At 38.0% G+C, this 17193-nt stretch overlaps 1 protein-coding gene across 1 annotated transcript in view; it reads right to left on the reverse strand.

Moving 5' to 3' along the window:
• Positions 1–17193, reverse strand: part of REV3L (REV3-like, polymerase (DNA directed), zeta, catalytic subunit) — a gene marked incomplete at its 5' end in the record, with an annotated part of 68244 nt that overhangs the window by 11356 nt on the left and 39695 nt on the right. The window contains 6 exon segments of the mRNA XM_009076878.1: positions 824–932; positions 1832–2076; positions 5082–5223; positions 6218–6336; positions 6987–7105; positions 12113–12228. Of these exon segments, the coding sequence (XP_009075126.1) occupies positions 824–932; positions 1832–2076; positions 5082–5223; positions 6218–6336; positions 6987–7105; positions 12113–12228 (850 nt within the window).

Raw genomic sequence — 17193 nt, forward strand, 5'->3', positions numbered from 1 at the left:
AAAAAATGTTGAAAAGCCCAACTAAAACAGTTAGGAGTAAAAGCAAAAGAACTGTTAGTTAACCACTATTAGGAAGACAAATTAATTAGCAAGATGCCATAGGCACCAACAGTTTGGCTCTTCCCACAAATTTAACAAGGAACCTTCAATATGGGCAAAGCTCTTAAGGGCAGGGTAAACAGCTTTGTGTTCTTTGTTTTCATCAGCTCTGCTAATGCAATGTTTAGATAACCTTATTAACTAAAATGGGACTTCAATCTGCTCTCAAAATATTAAATTCTGAAGGAATATTATCTTTCAAAAATGCTGCAAATATTCTTTACTGAAAGCTTTTGTTTTCCATTAAATACACATGTGCTGGTGATTGGTTAACTATTTGTATGAGCTCCAGGCCATATTCATTACAAATCAGCCAGCAGGACACATAAAATGAGAACAATAGAAAGCAAGTCAGGGAATTTCATCTCCCAAACCATGACTCTTTTGTTAGGAAAGCATTCTGCTATACAGGCAGGAGAAGAATGAGGTGTTACACACAGATAATTACTGTTTGATCCCCAAACTGCACAAGTAAAATACAGTTTAATTATAGATGAAATAAGCCTTCAGTATAAAGGAAAGCATAAAGATGGCATTTTACTTCTGGAGCTGCCAGAAATTCCACACTGACAAATATCAAAAAACATTGGGAAATGAGAGATTGAACCTCCCCCTTCTGCCTGCTCTTAATACAGCAAAATATAAACTACAACATCAATTTGATCTTAAGCTAGTCAGCCAACAGGAAGCCAAAATGCCTGTCACAGAGCACTAATATCATTACCTTGACAAAAGCTACTCCACTGGGTGACACTGTGATATCGTGCCTGATCTGGTAGAGTAAGTCAGGAGGTACTCTGAGAGATGTACAGCCAAATTTGAATGCATCGTATCTAATAAAGAGAAAATTTGAATATGAAGGCAATTCATTCATTTACAGCCCAATCAGTCAAAAGCATCAGCTCACATTAAAATGCTGATAATGCCAGCAAGGACAGAATAATCTCAGGTATAAACAAACAATAGAGTTTCAAATTTCTTAACATTCAAAAGGCTCTAGGAATAAAGTAGTGATAAATGGCTAAATACCAACTCATGCATAATTTATCAATTCTGCTCTGTGTTAATGGAGTATTTCCAAGTGCTGAGTCAGTGGAGGCACATACTCATACCATAACCCCCTACAGAAACCATGCATGTTTACCAAGTACCACACTGCACAGATTTTCTTCCTACAAATTCAGAATTTCAAATCAGAAACTTGAAAACCTGATGGTGACACCTAGCAATCACCACACGCATCTTCCCATTCTTCAAAAAACTGTTTTATAGAGGTAATTATAAAGAGCAATGAGATTTTTTTCCAATTAATAGAAGGCTCAATAAAAGATGCTACACAGAATAACTCATGACACATTTTCATCTTGAATAGTTAAGACCAGACTGAACTACAACTGTTAAATGAACAGCCACAATTTATTAAGGAACAATACTAGTCCAGGTTTGAAAATAGGTGGTGGATTTATATTGATTTTAAGTAATATTAAAACCCAGCATCACCACAGTAATGAAACAGGTGTACATACACACATGCACAGAGCTGTTTGTTGTTGGTTTTGGTTTTTGCACACCCCCACATGGTAGATTTTTATCATCTCTATTGTGTAACAGAAAATGCAGCTATTCATATGTGCCCATTGCTTCCAATGACAACCAAGTTTTCTTAGTACCTTAGAGGAGACAGTAAAGCCTCTATAGAATCAAAGTTTGTGAGAAAAGAATAACAACTTACTTTCCTAAGTTTTCAACATGTCCCAGGCAGGTTGAGAAACAGTAGTTGTATGCTATGACGATGGAAGGATACAGTGACTGGAAATCTAAGACGAGCACAGCGTTGCTGTAGAATCGAGATTCTGGCTCCATTATCAAGGGGACACACTGCAGGGCTTTCATCTGAGCTCGCTGCTGGACACTGGGTGTCACAGGAATGTAATTCATGGGCTTTGCAATCCGCAGCATCACAGACTCCACACGATACTGCAAAACAGTTCAGATGTAACCATTGCAGTCTCAAGAATGCAGATAAACCAGTGTAAACACACACTAACATCTCCTGAATTTAAAAGACAGAGAACTAGTCTTCCAAAATAAATAGCCATACATGTAAAGTATACTTTAATGATATTTTTTATCACTAGATGATCATTCAGGTCCCTTCCAACCCTAACCATTCTATGATTCTGTATTTACTATCACATATAGTGGAACTTTTTCATGTGTTTTCTCTTCATTTAGTCCTAATCATTGAAAATCAAGTACTTCTAATTTTTATCTATGGAAAAAATAAACATCTAACAAGTTGCAACAATATATACACATAGCCATGCTACAATCAATAAATGAGCAGTTGCTAAATAGCATTTCAGTTAGACTTGCAGATCATTGAAGAAAACAAAACAGGCAGTTGATGACCATTTTCCATAGGAATCTGCATAGCAATTTTATTTCAATAGTTGGGGAAAGAGAAGATAACACATGAGTTGTGTCAGGTGATAATCGTGCCTCCAAGCACCAGGAACTTCCTAGACCATTTCCACTCAAGTGTGTTCTACCTCCAGCAGACATCTGCTTAAGTAGAAGTCTCCACAAGAACAAAGCCTAGAGATCATGAGACCTCTACCAACTGCTTATAAAATATTTCATCTGCCTCTTCATCCTGGATGGGTAGTCTGTAACAGACTCCACTCTAGGATATTTGACCTGTTGGCCTTCCCCCTGATTCTTACCATCAAACTCTCAACCCTCTTGTCAACATCATTAAGTTCCAGACAATCAAAACACTCCCTAATGTAACCCACTGCCTCTCCTTCTTTACCTATCCCTTCTGAAGAGTTTATAGCTGTCCATTGCAGCACTGCAGTTGTGTGTGTCATCACATCATGTTTCCATGGACTATGCCATAGTCCTCCAGCTCCTGCTGTTTGTTGCCCATGCTAAGTCCATACATGTAGATACACTTCAGTTGGGCTATTGATCCCACTACCTTTTTGCAGGGAGAAGCCTTAATCCATTCTCAGATGCATCTGTGGTTTCTAACACATCAATAATCCTTTTGTTTTTGCTGGTTTTGCTACCTTGTGGATCTCCATCCCCCACCTCCAGTGAGACAGCAGACCAAAGGGTCTTGCTAGGACACTGTTTCTCAAACACTGGTGTGATGCTCCCAGGCTTATCTCTAGTGAGCTTGATTTTATGCCTTTCTCTCTTCAAATAGAGTTTAAAGCTCTTTCAATGAGCCCTGCTGTCTCCTGTGAAAAAATCAGCAAGTTTTTCAATCATCTGACTAATAATCGTATTCCTATGGCCATCTCCTGTTAGATTTGTTTAGTCTAGGATGGAATATTCAAGATGGCTTAATACAGTAAAATAAAAAACATATTTAAAAAGTTATTGTAAAACTTAATGAGAGATACAAATATATGGAAAAATAACTTAAAAATATCTGAAATCTGTTCTTATTACTATTCCATTTTAAGACATTCGTCAGCTAAGGAGAAAAGAAATACCTTCATAAAAGGCAGCAATGATTCTTCTAAGTGAAAAAAAATTATTTGAGGTGACTGGGAATTGTTGCAACTGCCATTTTTATGATCTAGAAAGTTTCAATGGAAACAGAACATACGTGCACAGAAGGGAAGAGAAAAGAACAGTCAGGCTAGAAACTGCAGCATGCTTCTGTTGCTCACTCCCACTCACAGACATCTGAGAAAATGACAGGCAGAACAGTCTTTGTGGGCTGCAATCATGACAGTTTTAGTACATCTATGTTGGCAGCATGCCAGTCCCACACTCCCTGTCCCTAACTGTGCATTTCTCTTCCCTTGCTCCAACAGTGGAACTTTTCAGGTAATATGATAGACTGGGCAGCTAAATTGGCAAACACCTACTGAATGTCATGGTTCTGCTGCTGGTGCCTGCCTGCCCCCTCTGACCCCCTAATGCAGGGCCATTACCAACAAAACCTACACTGGGTCAAGAGATGACACAGACAACTGCAGTCAAAGGAACAAAGGTGGCAAAAGTTTTTAAACTGCATTGAATTGTTAAGGAACTGCAGCTTCAGACACTCCCGTATCTGTCTGGCTTATGACAGTGCTGGTCTGCTTAGGACATTAGTTTTTAAGCTGTCTTTTTGTCCACAGAAGTTGGCAAAAAAAAAAAAATCAGTTTTGGTCAGCTCAGCTACATGTTTTTTTAGAAAGCAGAAGGATGGTAGGAAAGAAGTAATATGGTAGAAAAGAAAACAACAGAAGAGCCATAACACAGGGGTGAGAGTAGTTGACTTGTATCAGGTGCTGTTCAGGTCTCATGTGAAGCCATGAAAACAGCCTAGTTAGTTTAGTTACACAGAACCTGGGCAAGGAAAGCTTTGGTATTACTGGAGACTGCTGGGGTCTCAAACAAAGAGCAGATCTCACTCTAACCTGCTCCCTTTCCCTCTGATGCTAGTATCAAAGCAATAGAACTGCACACATCTTGCATGACATATGTACTTAATAAAGCCAGAGCCCTTGTCTTATCAGCAAATCTCACCCAGAGGTCTGCACCACAGGAAATGTCACTTAGAACATATTTGATGCAGCTTTGTCTGCCCTAGAAGAAACTAATCTCATCTTTCTAAAATATGCTCATATATATTTCATAATGTTTTAGAAAGCAATCGTTTTCAGACTCATCTAAGTGTGAACAATACCAACTCAAAGGGAAAACTTAGTGCTCCTGAAGTCAGGAGAAGGAATTCACCATGGTCATTACAACTGGGGAGTCTATTTTTAACAGCTATTTTTAAACAGAGACTAGGCAATTCAAAAGCAGTAATAATGGACTTAATGGTCTACTTTACATTTCAGTTTTGTGTTGAACAAAACATTCTTCTGTGACCCCATGAAAATACACATACGGACTGAAAAGAAACCGAAGAACTAAAACATTTTGTAAACACTATTTTGCTTTTGCAAAGTGTAAGGAAAACCAAGTCTTACCTGGGAGCCTCTCGTCAATACATGTAAGAACTGAATGCCGAAAAGTCTTGCCATTTCACTCGTTCTGTCAATCAAATCCAGTTTCTCTAACAACAGGAGATTCCCACGGACTCGGCTAACATAATGATCAACCATTTTCCATCTGTGAAAGTGAGTGCCTCGTTATAAACAATCAGGAGAGTGCTGCTCATTCTACTAAGAAAAATGTGTTTTTTATGGTAACTTCCTAGGAACCAGTAAATAAAAATTTCCCTTAGGACATTTTCATATGACTCTTTCAAAACTGTGGCAAACATAAATGTACACTTATGTATGCTAAAGACACATGCAGCATGTGTTACAGCAAACTACTGTCAAGGCATCTCTCCATGACATACTACATCCTTCTTCCTTACTGCCCTAAAGGATGACCAAAACAGAAATTCATGTTTCTCTTCATTTATTTCATTTTTTTAACTGAGTAGGCTTTTGTGGAAACATACTTCTGTATTAAGAATACCTATCTCAGCTAAACATACGTTTAAAATTTCAGTACAAACCAAGTTTCCACCTAGCTGAAAGATATTTAACTTTTCTAGAAATTCATATAATTTCTTAATTTTCATATAATTCAATACAAGTCATGAATGATGTGGAGATCAATATTCAGTTTTATGAATTGTTCACACCACACAGCACCAAATTGCTTCAAGGAAGAGTGAAGCCCAGTGTGATACATATCATATAAAGGTATTTTGAAGCAGCTATACCTACTGTCTTAACATGTTGCACACTGTTTTGTACTATGGTTAAGCCTAGCTTGGTTGACATGCACTGTGAAGTGAAACACAAGCCTGACAGTTCATTAAAACCCTTCTGATGAACAGCATATACAAAATAAAATAAAGACATTACAGAACCTGGAAATAGCACATCTATTCAGATATGTTGAAACTGTAGCTGCAAATGTTTTGTTGAAATATTGAGCATATAAATATAGAACAGCCAAGTAAATAAGCTCATATTGCTGCATGGACACTGCTCTAGTGTAGTGCCTGAGCTAAATTCCCCTCTGTACAAACTTTTGCTTCTACCTATCCAGTGTTAAGCATCTGGCTTTAAAAAACAACAAACAAAATGGATTAATAGATCATTACCTGTAGACATCTGCCTTATTATCAAACCAATCAGACAAAACTCGGAAAGTAAATAAAGGAAAACGATGATGAAGAACATGAAAGCCCACGTTTTCAAAAGTGTAATTTGTTAGAGTCACCTAGAAAAACCACGGCAGACCTGTTAACATGCATGATGGCTTTCATAATCAAAGAAATTCTACTTTTCAAAAACTGTAACAACAGAATTTAATAACTTTTTATTAGTATTTTGTCAAAAAGGTAAGCACTTGTACTTTTCACAAATCTGGAATGACTATCCCTCACCAACTGAAAAGAGTATGCAGAATTAAGCAGTTCACAAAGACCAGGTCTGAATTTGGTCACAATGAGATTTGCAAAGACTGAACCATTTGAGTAGTAATGCAAGGTCATAAACAGAAAAAATAGAAAAGTAAAAAAAAAAAAAGTAAAAAAAAGTAAATCTGAGCTTTAAATAAGTTCAAGTATTTAATTTAGTAAAAGTACCATACTAGACAAATTCCTCAAACAGGTAAGTGGTTCTCAAAGCCCACCAAGAAGTGAAAAGGAACATCATTAAGCAACCTTACTCTCAGATAAAGGCCTCAGTACTTTACATTTTAGAGATACGCAAAATCCATTCTCACAAAGTGGCAAAGTTCTCTATTCAAAAAGGTGTATAAAGAAAAAAAATCAAAAACTTACACAAGTTACACAAAACTTTCAATGAAGTCTACGATAGTTAAAAACCCCCCAGTAAGTCAAAACATTAACCTTTTAAAAACTTTACCTCATTTCTCATCATTCTCCAAATATTTAAGATAATCCGCCCAACAATATTTATTTCACTCATTGTATCCGATCCATATTCATCCAGCTCAGCTGCAAACCTGTTATCTTTCTTCTCATCTGCAGACATTGAAAGAGAATATATTTAGAAAAGTGAAAAGTTCTATGACAGTCAAGACCAGATGAAGATATCCCTCTTCCAATTCAGCTCTCTACAAAAATAAGAATTCATAAAGAGTGTTACTACTTGCACAGGTTTGTTTATTTACCAGTCATCCACACAATGTCTAAACAAAACTCCCTCAGGTTTTTCTGCCCTTGCACTTCCCTCTGAAGATAACTCTTACTTTGGTTTCACTGAAATGATGCCCAGGCAATACACTCTCCATAGTGAATACATTGGTTAAACAATGCTGAATGTTCCTTGAGAGTTATCTCCACACACATTAGTGCACAACACCGACAAAAAATAATTAAAAGTCACTTCTGCCCTGAAGAGTTTGGAATTTGAGGCTTTACTTGCAATGATCTTACACAGCTGGAATCAGGCCAGGCCATGGGAGAGAAAACTCAGTGCCTTTGATACAAGAAAAGCAAACTCACCACAGTGGGAGCAGTAGACATGACTTCTGGATAGCACAGAGAGAGAAGGAAACAGGAAGGAACAAAGGCAGAGGCAGAAGCAGCACTCTGAATCTTTCTGTGAGACAGTGGTTACTAAAGAACAAGAGGATATTCCCTTTGTCACCCTTGATCTTTTTCATGCTTTAGAATACTACAGCACAAGAACACAAGACTTTTTGGTATACATTTCTTGAAAATATCTTGTCTTGTGGTCAGCCTAAGCCTATAGTTTTGGTGTTCTTTCCAGAGTTTATATATATGTTTCTTAAAATGCATCGCACAGATTAAAATTAAACACAAAACACACTGTACTGTTTGATCCTCCAATCTCATTTCTTACTAGTTTCATGGAAGAGAAAGCACCTTGAGGCAATTTTCCCACAATTCTAAATCCATACCCATTTTCACCTGAGGATTGTTCTGTACTCTGCCACCACTCATTTACTAGGTATGCCTGTACAGTACCCTGCTCATAAAGAGCAGAACATTTTGCACAGAGCATGGAGAAGGGTGGATACACAATGCTCTGCAATAATGATCAGAACTGAGCAATTAGCTACTCAGACAGCCATGAAGCACATTTATCCTTGAAGACAGAAGTAAAAATTGCCTGAGATTCTGAAGAACTGCTGTGAAACAATACAGACTAATTTTGTATTTTGATCTTTCAAATGTGTGCCATATCAATTAAAATATGGTTAAGAAAACTGACTTGTCATTTCCCGACCTTATCAATAAATCACAGAGCCTTGACAAAATTTAGCAGACCTTTCATACACTGCACCAAAATGCATACTATCCTTTTAATCTCCTTATTGTTTCAGACTTTTAAGGAGGAAAAATAGCATTTTCTCTTTTCATAATCTGATGGAAAAAAAGCCCCACAAGTAGCAACATTTTTTCTTCTGCTTTTCTTCATTGCCACATGCTGGATTGCTTGTGAAAGTGAGGAACTTACATTCCCCTCCCCTCATTTTTTTACTGGAACCAGAAACTATGGGTTAGTTCTCCTTTCTGCAGTGTAATCCTAGTTCCTTTCTGACTTGTTTAGGAGATTCCCTATGCTTCTCAACTTTGCTTCATGTCTTGCTAGTAAAGACAGGTAATAAAGTATACTGTGGTCACAAGAGAGACTCACTACCCTGATGAACCAGAGACACTGTGTGAGACGAGCACTGCTAAATTACAAAAACCTGTACTACTCCACAACTGGTGTGGGGTATATATCACCAGAGCCATGTGAGCCTCTTCAGAAACAATGTTGTTAAGAAGCAGCACTGGACATTCTTCCTTTCAAGTGGATGAGATGAAATAAAAAGAAGTCTCCTCTTATCCTCTGTTACCCACTAGCTAACTTTGAGCTGTGATGCATAAGAGGAAACAAGAGAACACAGTGCACATATGAAAAAATGCCACTATGCACAGGCATCGTACTCACTTCTCTTGTGATGTGTCCTAATGACTTATGAATAGCTCACTTGTAAATGGCAGAGGCAGCATCAGACTCAGCCAATAAAGCAAAACCAGAGAGAAGTCCAGCTTTCTTTTTGTTAAGTTGAAATCACAGGTAAGGAAAGGCAAAAGTACCTTTTACCTCTATTTCAATAGGAGGAAAGAGGAACATACTGCTTGAAGGAGCACTTCCTGTTCTGAAAATACTTCCCATGTGAAGAAGGGAGAGAAATATGAAGCATAGGAGTTGGAAAAGCAAGAGGAACATAGATGGGGTCAAAACCATGGACAAGGAGGCCACAAAGCAACAGAGAACACAGTTGTACATACATGGTCATACATGCAAGCCCACACTTATGGCATGACATTTTTGGGAAGATCTCATCAGTGTGAACATTTTCTTATCTTTCTCCTGCAACTCTGTAAAAAATATTACTTACCTTACAATAACACCAGCCCTTAGAAACAGTTTAAGTATTATGTATTCCACTTCTGGGTGTGTATCTACCAGCTGGCACAAGAACATCTCCACTATGAATACTAGTGCTCTGGAGATCATGCCTATGTCCTGCATGCCCAACCAAACTTCACGTCCAACAATGTTAAGGGCTACAGTCCTAGTTTCCTGGACTAGAACTGAACCTCTGATGTGTGAGACCTCACAGCTGTAGGGAAGGAAGCCTGACTGTGAAATACACAGGGACATTGCCATCAGGAACCATCCAGTTCCCTTTGCTCTTTGAGGACTGATTCATGTGTATCCCAATTCCAGTAACTTGAGTAAGAGCTTACATCAGAAAGATGGGTACTATTAAGAGCTTTGCTGATCTAACTGTTGATTCTCACCAACTACAGTGCAGACAGAGCTGTCCTGCAAGACAAGAGCTGTGACTCAGTCTTTGAGAACAAAAGCAAAGACACATTATTTGCCTGTCTCAAACTGAAGAGATTGTTAAACTAAATTTCTACAGTAGAGCAGCAAGCCTTTGTGATCTTTGGAGGTTTAGGAAACCTTTGTCTACAACACTCACCACTCCTCTTACCAAAGACATTGCAAATCAAACTGTAATGGGTCAAAACTTTTTCTGAACATCCTTCAGTACCTCTGAAGACTGTACCCAGAAGCATTACTTTTGCAAACAGTGTATCATCTCAATTGGAGCCATCAGGGGAATTGAATAACAAGGCTCATGCAATCCGTTATTATTCCTGAAGAAGAAATTTGAAAGCTTTGTGCTAAAGGAGGAAACTTGTGAACGTTGATGGCCAATTCATATATAAACTCTAATGTGTTCCTATTTTCATATATTAAATATTTCAAAATTCACCAAGGTCCAATTGCCAACAACTTTCAACTGAAGATACGTATTGTTTCTTACATCATCTTGTCCCTGGGGGACTCTATAACTCAGATTTTTTCTAAACATATCACAGGTATCAGAAGCATCAAATATTCAAACCTCAAGGAAGGAGTTTGTGAATGTAGTGCTTTTGAAACATTGTGTTCTCCTGGCCAGGCACACAAGATACCAACACAAAAGATGCTGTTCGTATGCTGGATATGCCCAAAGATTCAACTAGCCCAGGATCATGTTCTCCTCTCATGTACTCAAAGCAGATGCTTCAAGATGGGGAAAGCAGCTATTGATACTCTGTCTAGAACTCTCCCAGCTTCTAACCATTTGCAGCTTCCTGGGACAGACATTATTTTCACATATGTCATAGATCCCAATGGATTTTTCTTCCAAGAATTTATCTTCTCTTAAAGCAACACACACGTTACCCATTTGTGTACTATTTTGTAGCAAAGAACTCAACAGCTCAACAATGCAGGGATGAAAAATCAACTTCTACTCTGCAGCTGCTGTTTGCTAGCTTCATTTGATTTCTGATTCTTGCATTGGAAAAGACCATTAAAACCCAAACATACTTCTCTGTATATCACTCAAGATTTCCTAGGCTTTTATCCTTCCTACACAGTTTTGTCTCTTCTGGAATTCCAACATACTAAATTACTAGACACACTTGGATTACTCTTCTCATTTTTACCAGCTCTCCTATACCCACTTTGATGAGGGGAAGGTTGATGAGAAGGCTACAACTGCAGGATTTGAGGTGCAAGCACACTAAGATTTGTACATTTACATTCATTGCTCTATATTCTCCTTGCTTCGCAATTCCTAACATTTGCTTTTGCAACCATTACAAAGCCACAGGCTCAAGTTTTTAACAGAACAATCATAATAAAGCACTTCTTATTTCACGGCCATTTAGTTTCTGTACAGATCTTCGACAAGAGCCCTGACAAAAGCAGCTGTTTCAACTGTTTTGATTTTTAAAATGTCCCTCATCCACATCATTTGATGACTACAAAGAGCTACAACAAGTTTTTTGAGACAGTTTTTAATTTTACAAAGTTGCCTTGACTCTTCTCAGGTGCAACAGCACATTTATTTAGCTGTTCACTATCTGCGCTCTTCAGAATGATAGCTTCTATTGTTTGGCTATGTACAGACACTAGGCTTACCATTCTCATGGATAACTTTCTCCAAGTTTTGAAGAAAAAGAAACCAGACTTCTTTTCTGAATGTTGAAGCAAAGCATCAGCACTTGGGCCCAACAGTACAAGAATGGCTATTGAAAGTAAGGATTTTATTATAGAGCTGCTGCTCAGGAGCATCTTTATGTCCTCATATCTGAGAGAGAAACTGCAAATGATGATTATGGTAGGTACTCTGAATGACTGAAGTCAAGAAGAAGACAAGATTTGGTAGCAGAAGCACCTCCAAGAATTGAAAACTTAACAGATGGAAAATGAGTCCAGGTTCATGAATACAGGACACACCCAGAAATGCAATACATAAGGGAATTTGAAAACTCAGAATATCATTGGTATTTTCATTTTTTTTGGCATGCATGTGTGTGATTATACTGTAACAACACCAGAGTAACAACAAAAAGAGGCCCAGCTGAAGAAATATTCTGCATTTTGTTCATAGATCTCCACTTGCTTCTATTAGAACAGGACTGAAACCCTATACAATAACTTACCTGGCACACGAGAAATCATCTGGCACAAATCAACATTTAGTGCAGCAGCCCTCTGTAAGAGATAACCCCAGGAATGCATCTGGACTTCATAGCCTAACAAAATGTCTGGATCATATCTAGAGAGGTGAGGGAAAAAGAAAAATGAGCTTCAAATTATTTAAGAAAATATTTTCCATGAACAGAATATAAACAGGATTGCATTCTGATCATGTTGAGTTTAAAAAAGACACAGTCACAATGAGTTTCTATGAAAGCAGCATCTGGACCAAGAGACAATATTTAAAACAAACAATGTTTTAGGATATTCAGAAACATTCAACTGCAAAAATTTTTAGAAGGAATATTTTCACTTGAATTTGTTTCTTTTACATAATTATATTATTTCAGTCTTTACAAATAAAGACCAAAAGCAAGATCTCATCAGGTTTTATCAATGGAATCAGGATGTATTGAGCATAAACTGAATGCAGGTACTGGCACAAGACAGATGTGCAATGAAATACAGTCCTGCCTATGGAACAGATTTTGCCACTAGGTTAATGTGAATGTTTTACCAATAACAATGTGTCATGCACACTGCAGTATATAGTCAGGTCCTGTACCACAGTCTATGCCCAACCCCACAACAGGACACAGGCTTGTGGACCTCAGCTGATGGGAGCAGTAGGCAGGGACTTTGGTTTACCAACAGGATCTCTGTACTTCTGCATCCCTGAATGCATCAAAAAATGCCAACATTTCCTGACTGTTGAATATAAGAGAACACCCTTTCCCTCATTACTACTACTACAGACGCTACAAATGAAGCCTCAGACTTTATCAGGAAAGTGTCCTCCTTGCGTGTCCCAGCCAAAGGCAGATGACAACTCACTTTGAAGTTAGCAACTACTCTGAGAATAAATGCAGAAAAGAGCTTCTCCACATTTCTGCCACAAACACTAACTTTCTGCGAAAAATAAAGGCAAAAGTACTTGAATCTTCTTACTCAGCATGGCTCTCTCTCTATTACAATTTGGGCTTTTGCACTAGCCAGAAAAAGTAGCAACAATCCCCTTTACCACCTACTTCTACCTGTGAAGGAATAGTTTTGATATAATTTGTGTCTAAAGCAGAGGATGCTAAAATAACTTTTTGATTTCTGGCATTCTAGAAAAAGTAAAAGGACTAGCACTTTGCATTTGGGGGGTACTTTGCTATCAGCTGCTAATGTCTAATGAATGATTCTTTGGTTTTGCAGGCTGGAAATCATCAGGAGTGGAAGCAGTAAATTTACTCATTTTGCAAGTTCAACCAATGGTACAAAACCCAAACCTACTTGGAACGATTTATGGACCAATGACTGAAGCTAGGCTGCAGTTCATTCCAGCAGCAGAACCAGCGTCAAAAAGAGTTATGACTACTTGCTGCTCTGCACAACATACAACGATTGCCAAATGAGGTTCCAAAATTATGAATAGCTCCATCTAAGCTTTGAAATAAAAAGCAATTATGTCATGTTTTATATAGGCATAGAATAAATGTTACAAAAATTAACATATTTTCACATTAATTCCTGCAGCTAAACTATCCTGGTCCTAGCACATTGCAAAACACTATTGATTATTTAAAATGAGGGAAGTAGTCATTTATGTTCGTATTTGAAAACTGGTTCCACATAATTCAAAAGGGAAAATACTTGTAGATTTTCCACTGGACAAGGCATTATGCAGATGGGTTCCAGGATAGATGCAAACATGAACGAGAAACTCCTGAAGAACTGCTTATGTGGTACGTAAAACAACATTTGTTATGTCAGAGATTTGCCTGCTCTTTTAAGCCTGTTCTGAACAGAAACAGGAATACTGTTTGGAAGCAGCAAGTTGCCATAACTATATTAGCAGCTACAACCTGTGTTTGGATTTTAACTTACCCAAGCAGTGCATTACCTTTCTCACTTGCTACTTAACTAAATTTTAGTGGGCTATTACATGACTGCTGCACATACCCCTATTTGTATTGCAACTGAATAAATTTCATCAGTTCTGGAGGTTATCTTCCTATTCTCTCCTTTAACTTAATGAACAAGATGACCTCTATAATCTATCTGCATATAATCTCAAGAACTGTTTCTCTAGTATCCTTCAGATGGGAAGATGTTTTATAGCACAAGACATAAAAGCACTCTAGTTGATTGTTTTCAGACACATGCACTTGCTTGGATAAATAAATTGTATCTAACAAATATCACATATTGAAACAATTTTATATAAATTCACATGTAGATTGGAAAGTTTATCACACAAAAGATTATAAAAAGAGGCAGTGTGCTAGTTTTGAACTCAGTCTTGCTTGTACAGGCCATCAGGGATTGCCTATAATGGCACATTACTGAGTCATAGGCTATCACTTTACAGCACATTACTTACTCTGCTTTTCCTTCCCAAGTACACACTGCACATGCATTAAGGGGAGGGTCTAATTTCAGCTAATTTTGGCATCTCAAGTTTTCTAAACTAGTCTCTTTAATGCCATTGAAAAAAAAAAGCCTCTTTGGGTGAACTGTATTTTGTATTTTAGCCACCTCTTGCAGAATGAGATCCTGTTCTTTGCATTCAACTTACATGGTAATGAGGGTAGCTAGTTAAACACTGATGATGAAGTACAGATATCTAAGTTTCAGTCAGATGACTCATACAAAGCTATCTACATGGAAAATCAAGATAGAGCAGCTAGTAAATGGTGAATGCAAACCTTACTGTAAACTCCCTGTAAACACAGTCCCTTAATGTCATTTCCCCCTTGGATCCAAGTGGTATAATTCTAAAAACATGACAAACAACAAACATGCTACCAGCAACTGAGTTGCTCAGATGCTGCATTAAGTTACACACATATGCAGTCTGCACACACATCTGTATTCATTCACAACTGTATCTCTGAATTATCTCTGAAGGAAAAAAAACAAATATTAAATTGAAGAACTCTCTTCTGAAGAAACTTAGAACACCAAACTCCTGCACTACAGTACGCATAAGATCTACCTTATGCAACTGATTTAACAGACCTATCAGAATCCTTGCACCTAACAATTTGTTTCTTGCTTCTAATATCCTTGCAGATCAACTCCATCTCAATTTCTGCAGCAGAAATCCCCTCTCCTGCAGCCCAGTCTCATGTACCAGCTGTACCAATGCACCAGTGTGTCACTTGTTGAGACCTCCCATGGTATTCTTTTTGCTATTAGAGAAGGAGAGACGTCTGGAGCTAAAAGATGACATTATTCCAAATGGGAAAACAAACAGATAAACCCAAAGTTTAGCTGATGTGAGTTTAGCTGGAATCTGTCTCCCTCTCTCACTTTCTCTCTCCCCTTTTCATGTGGTACCACAAAGACAACACACTGTGAGCTAAGGAGAGGACAAGTTTCATGTGTTTCATCCTCCCTTCTCACAGTTTTTACAGTATACTATGCAGTTGGTTTTCATCATCAGTTTCAGCTGTTTTGAAATTGTAATGAGACCAGCAGTTACACCTGCAAGCAACTAGTGAGTTGAAATACTGGTATTTGAAAGCTGCTGGCTAGGACTAACACAACAGGAGCAGGAGGTGTGTGCTGCCAACATAGTGCTCTTTTGTTAAAAGGATGGGCACTGATACTGCTTTGCATGCTGTTGCCACTCTCTCTGCAAAGATGAAAAGCAGCATTTATGCTGGCAGGATTTAAACACAACAGCATTAACATTCAACACATACATGCTGCAGAGAGAAGAAATGTGATTATTTTCCTTTCCAGCTAAGTCGTATATGCTGTTATGACATCTCTTCCTCTTTCTCATTTGACAATTTCGTGAATCAACACTAAAGCTCCCAGTTATATCTGCCCTTCTATTATATGTCTGGTTTTCCTGACTGCTATTTTTCTTCCAGCTAAGATTAAGAGAAAGAAGGGGGGAGGGGGGGAATTAGGCCAGACCTATGATACAGACAAAAGCAGTAACTGTGCATGGCAACACAATGCTTGGTGACTCAAATACACAACTGAAATCTCTGATAACATTTTTCCAGTTTGCCTTAGACAATAGAAATCCATAAAGTTGATACAGACATTAAAGAAAGATTTCTACAGGAAAATGTCACAGGAGATGATACTGGCCTGGGAAAAGAAGGTTAGATTAACACATCTCTATTTTAAAAAGAAAACATTGCTAGAGCATTTACAGAAGAAGAAATATAATGCACTGTATCTAAACAAAAAAAATGATTAGTATTATACCTTACAAGAAAGACATTATACAAAAAGTTTAAGTGTTAAGCATTAACACTTAATTAATATGCAAACATTATTCCCCAAATCTGTAAGTAAAATCTTACATTATACTCTGCCTTTGTAATTTTATCAAAAAATTACTTCCATGGAGACAAAGAGCTGTGGGTGTCTGGTCAGTCTCAAGTTGCAGTGAATCTACTTTTTTAAGCCTGTCCTGTTTCCACATCCTCTGTGTGTCACAGAGATGGGGACTGTACATTCCCACATGAATTCCCAAAATTTTGCTCCTCTCATGCCTGCAGGACCAGCCCTTTTCTTCTATCTGGTAGTATCTGCACTTAAAGAGGAGTGGCACAATTTGCCTCAAAAGTGTAGGAGAGGCCCAAGACATTTAATTTCTCTTTCATGGGAATCCACTGCTCCATCAGCCTTGGACATCTCTAGTTTTCCTGCTGTGTAAATCTCCAAGACAAGCACTCTTGTAGCATTCCCTTCCTCCTCCTCAGTCAGCTTTCCTGTTTGTACTGACTAGTTTATGGAGCTATGTAAATGTGTTTACTCTTTTTCCTGCCTTTAGGTTGTGAGAAATGGTTCTCTTACTTTTTCAAGCAGACAGATTCTTCCATTTTTTCTCCCAACTCACTGCAGGTGACACCTTGTGATAAAGAGAGGGTCTATTCAAGAAAGCTCTTCAGGGAGCATAACAGAATCCTTTAGGACAGCAATACAGGAACAGGCTCCATTTCCAGGAGCTGCACAAGATGAGAAGAAGGTTGTTTCTCAGCTGTTTTATGCCAGTTTTGAGCTGAAGTCCATTTATTTCTTTTTTGGTTTA

The sequence above is a fragment of the Acanthisitta chloris genome, unplaced genomic scaffold (assembly GCF_000695815.1).
Source record: "Acanthisitta chloris isolate BGI_N310 unplaced genomic scaffold, ASM69581v1 scaffold376, whole genome shotgun sequence".
Lineage (NCBI taxonomy): Eukaryota > Metazoa > Chordata > Aves > Passeriformes > Acanthisittidae > Acanthisitta > Acanthisitta chloris.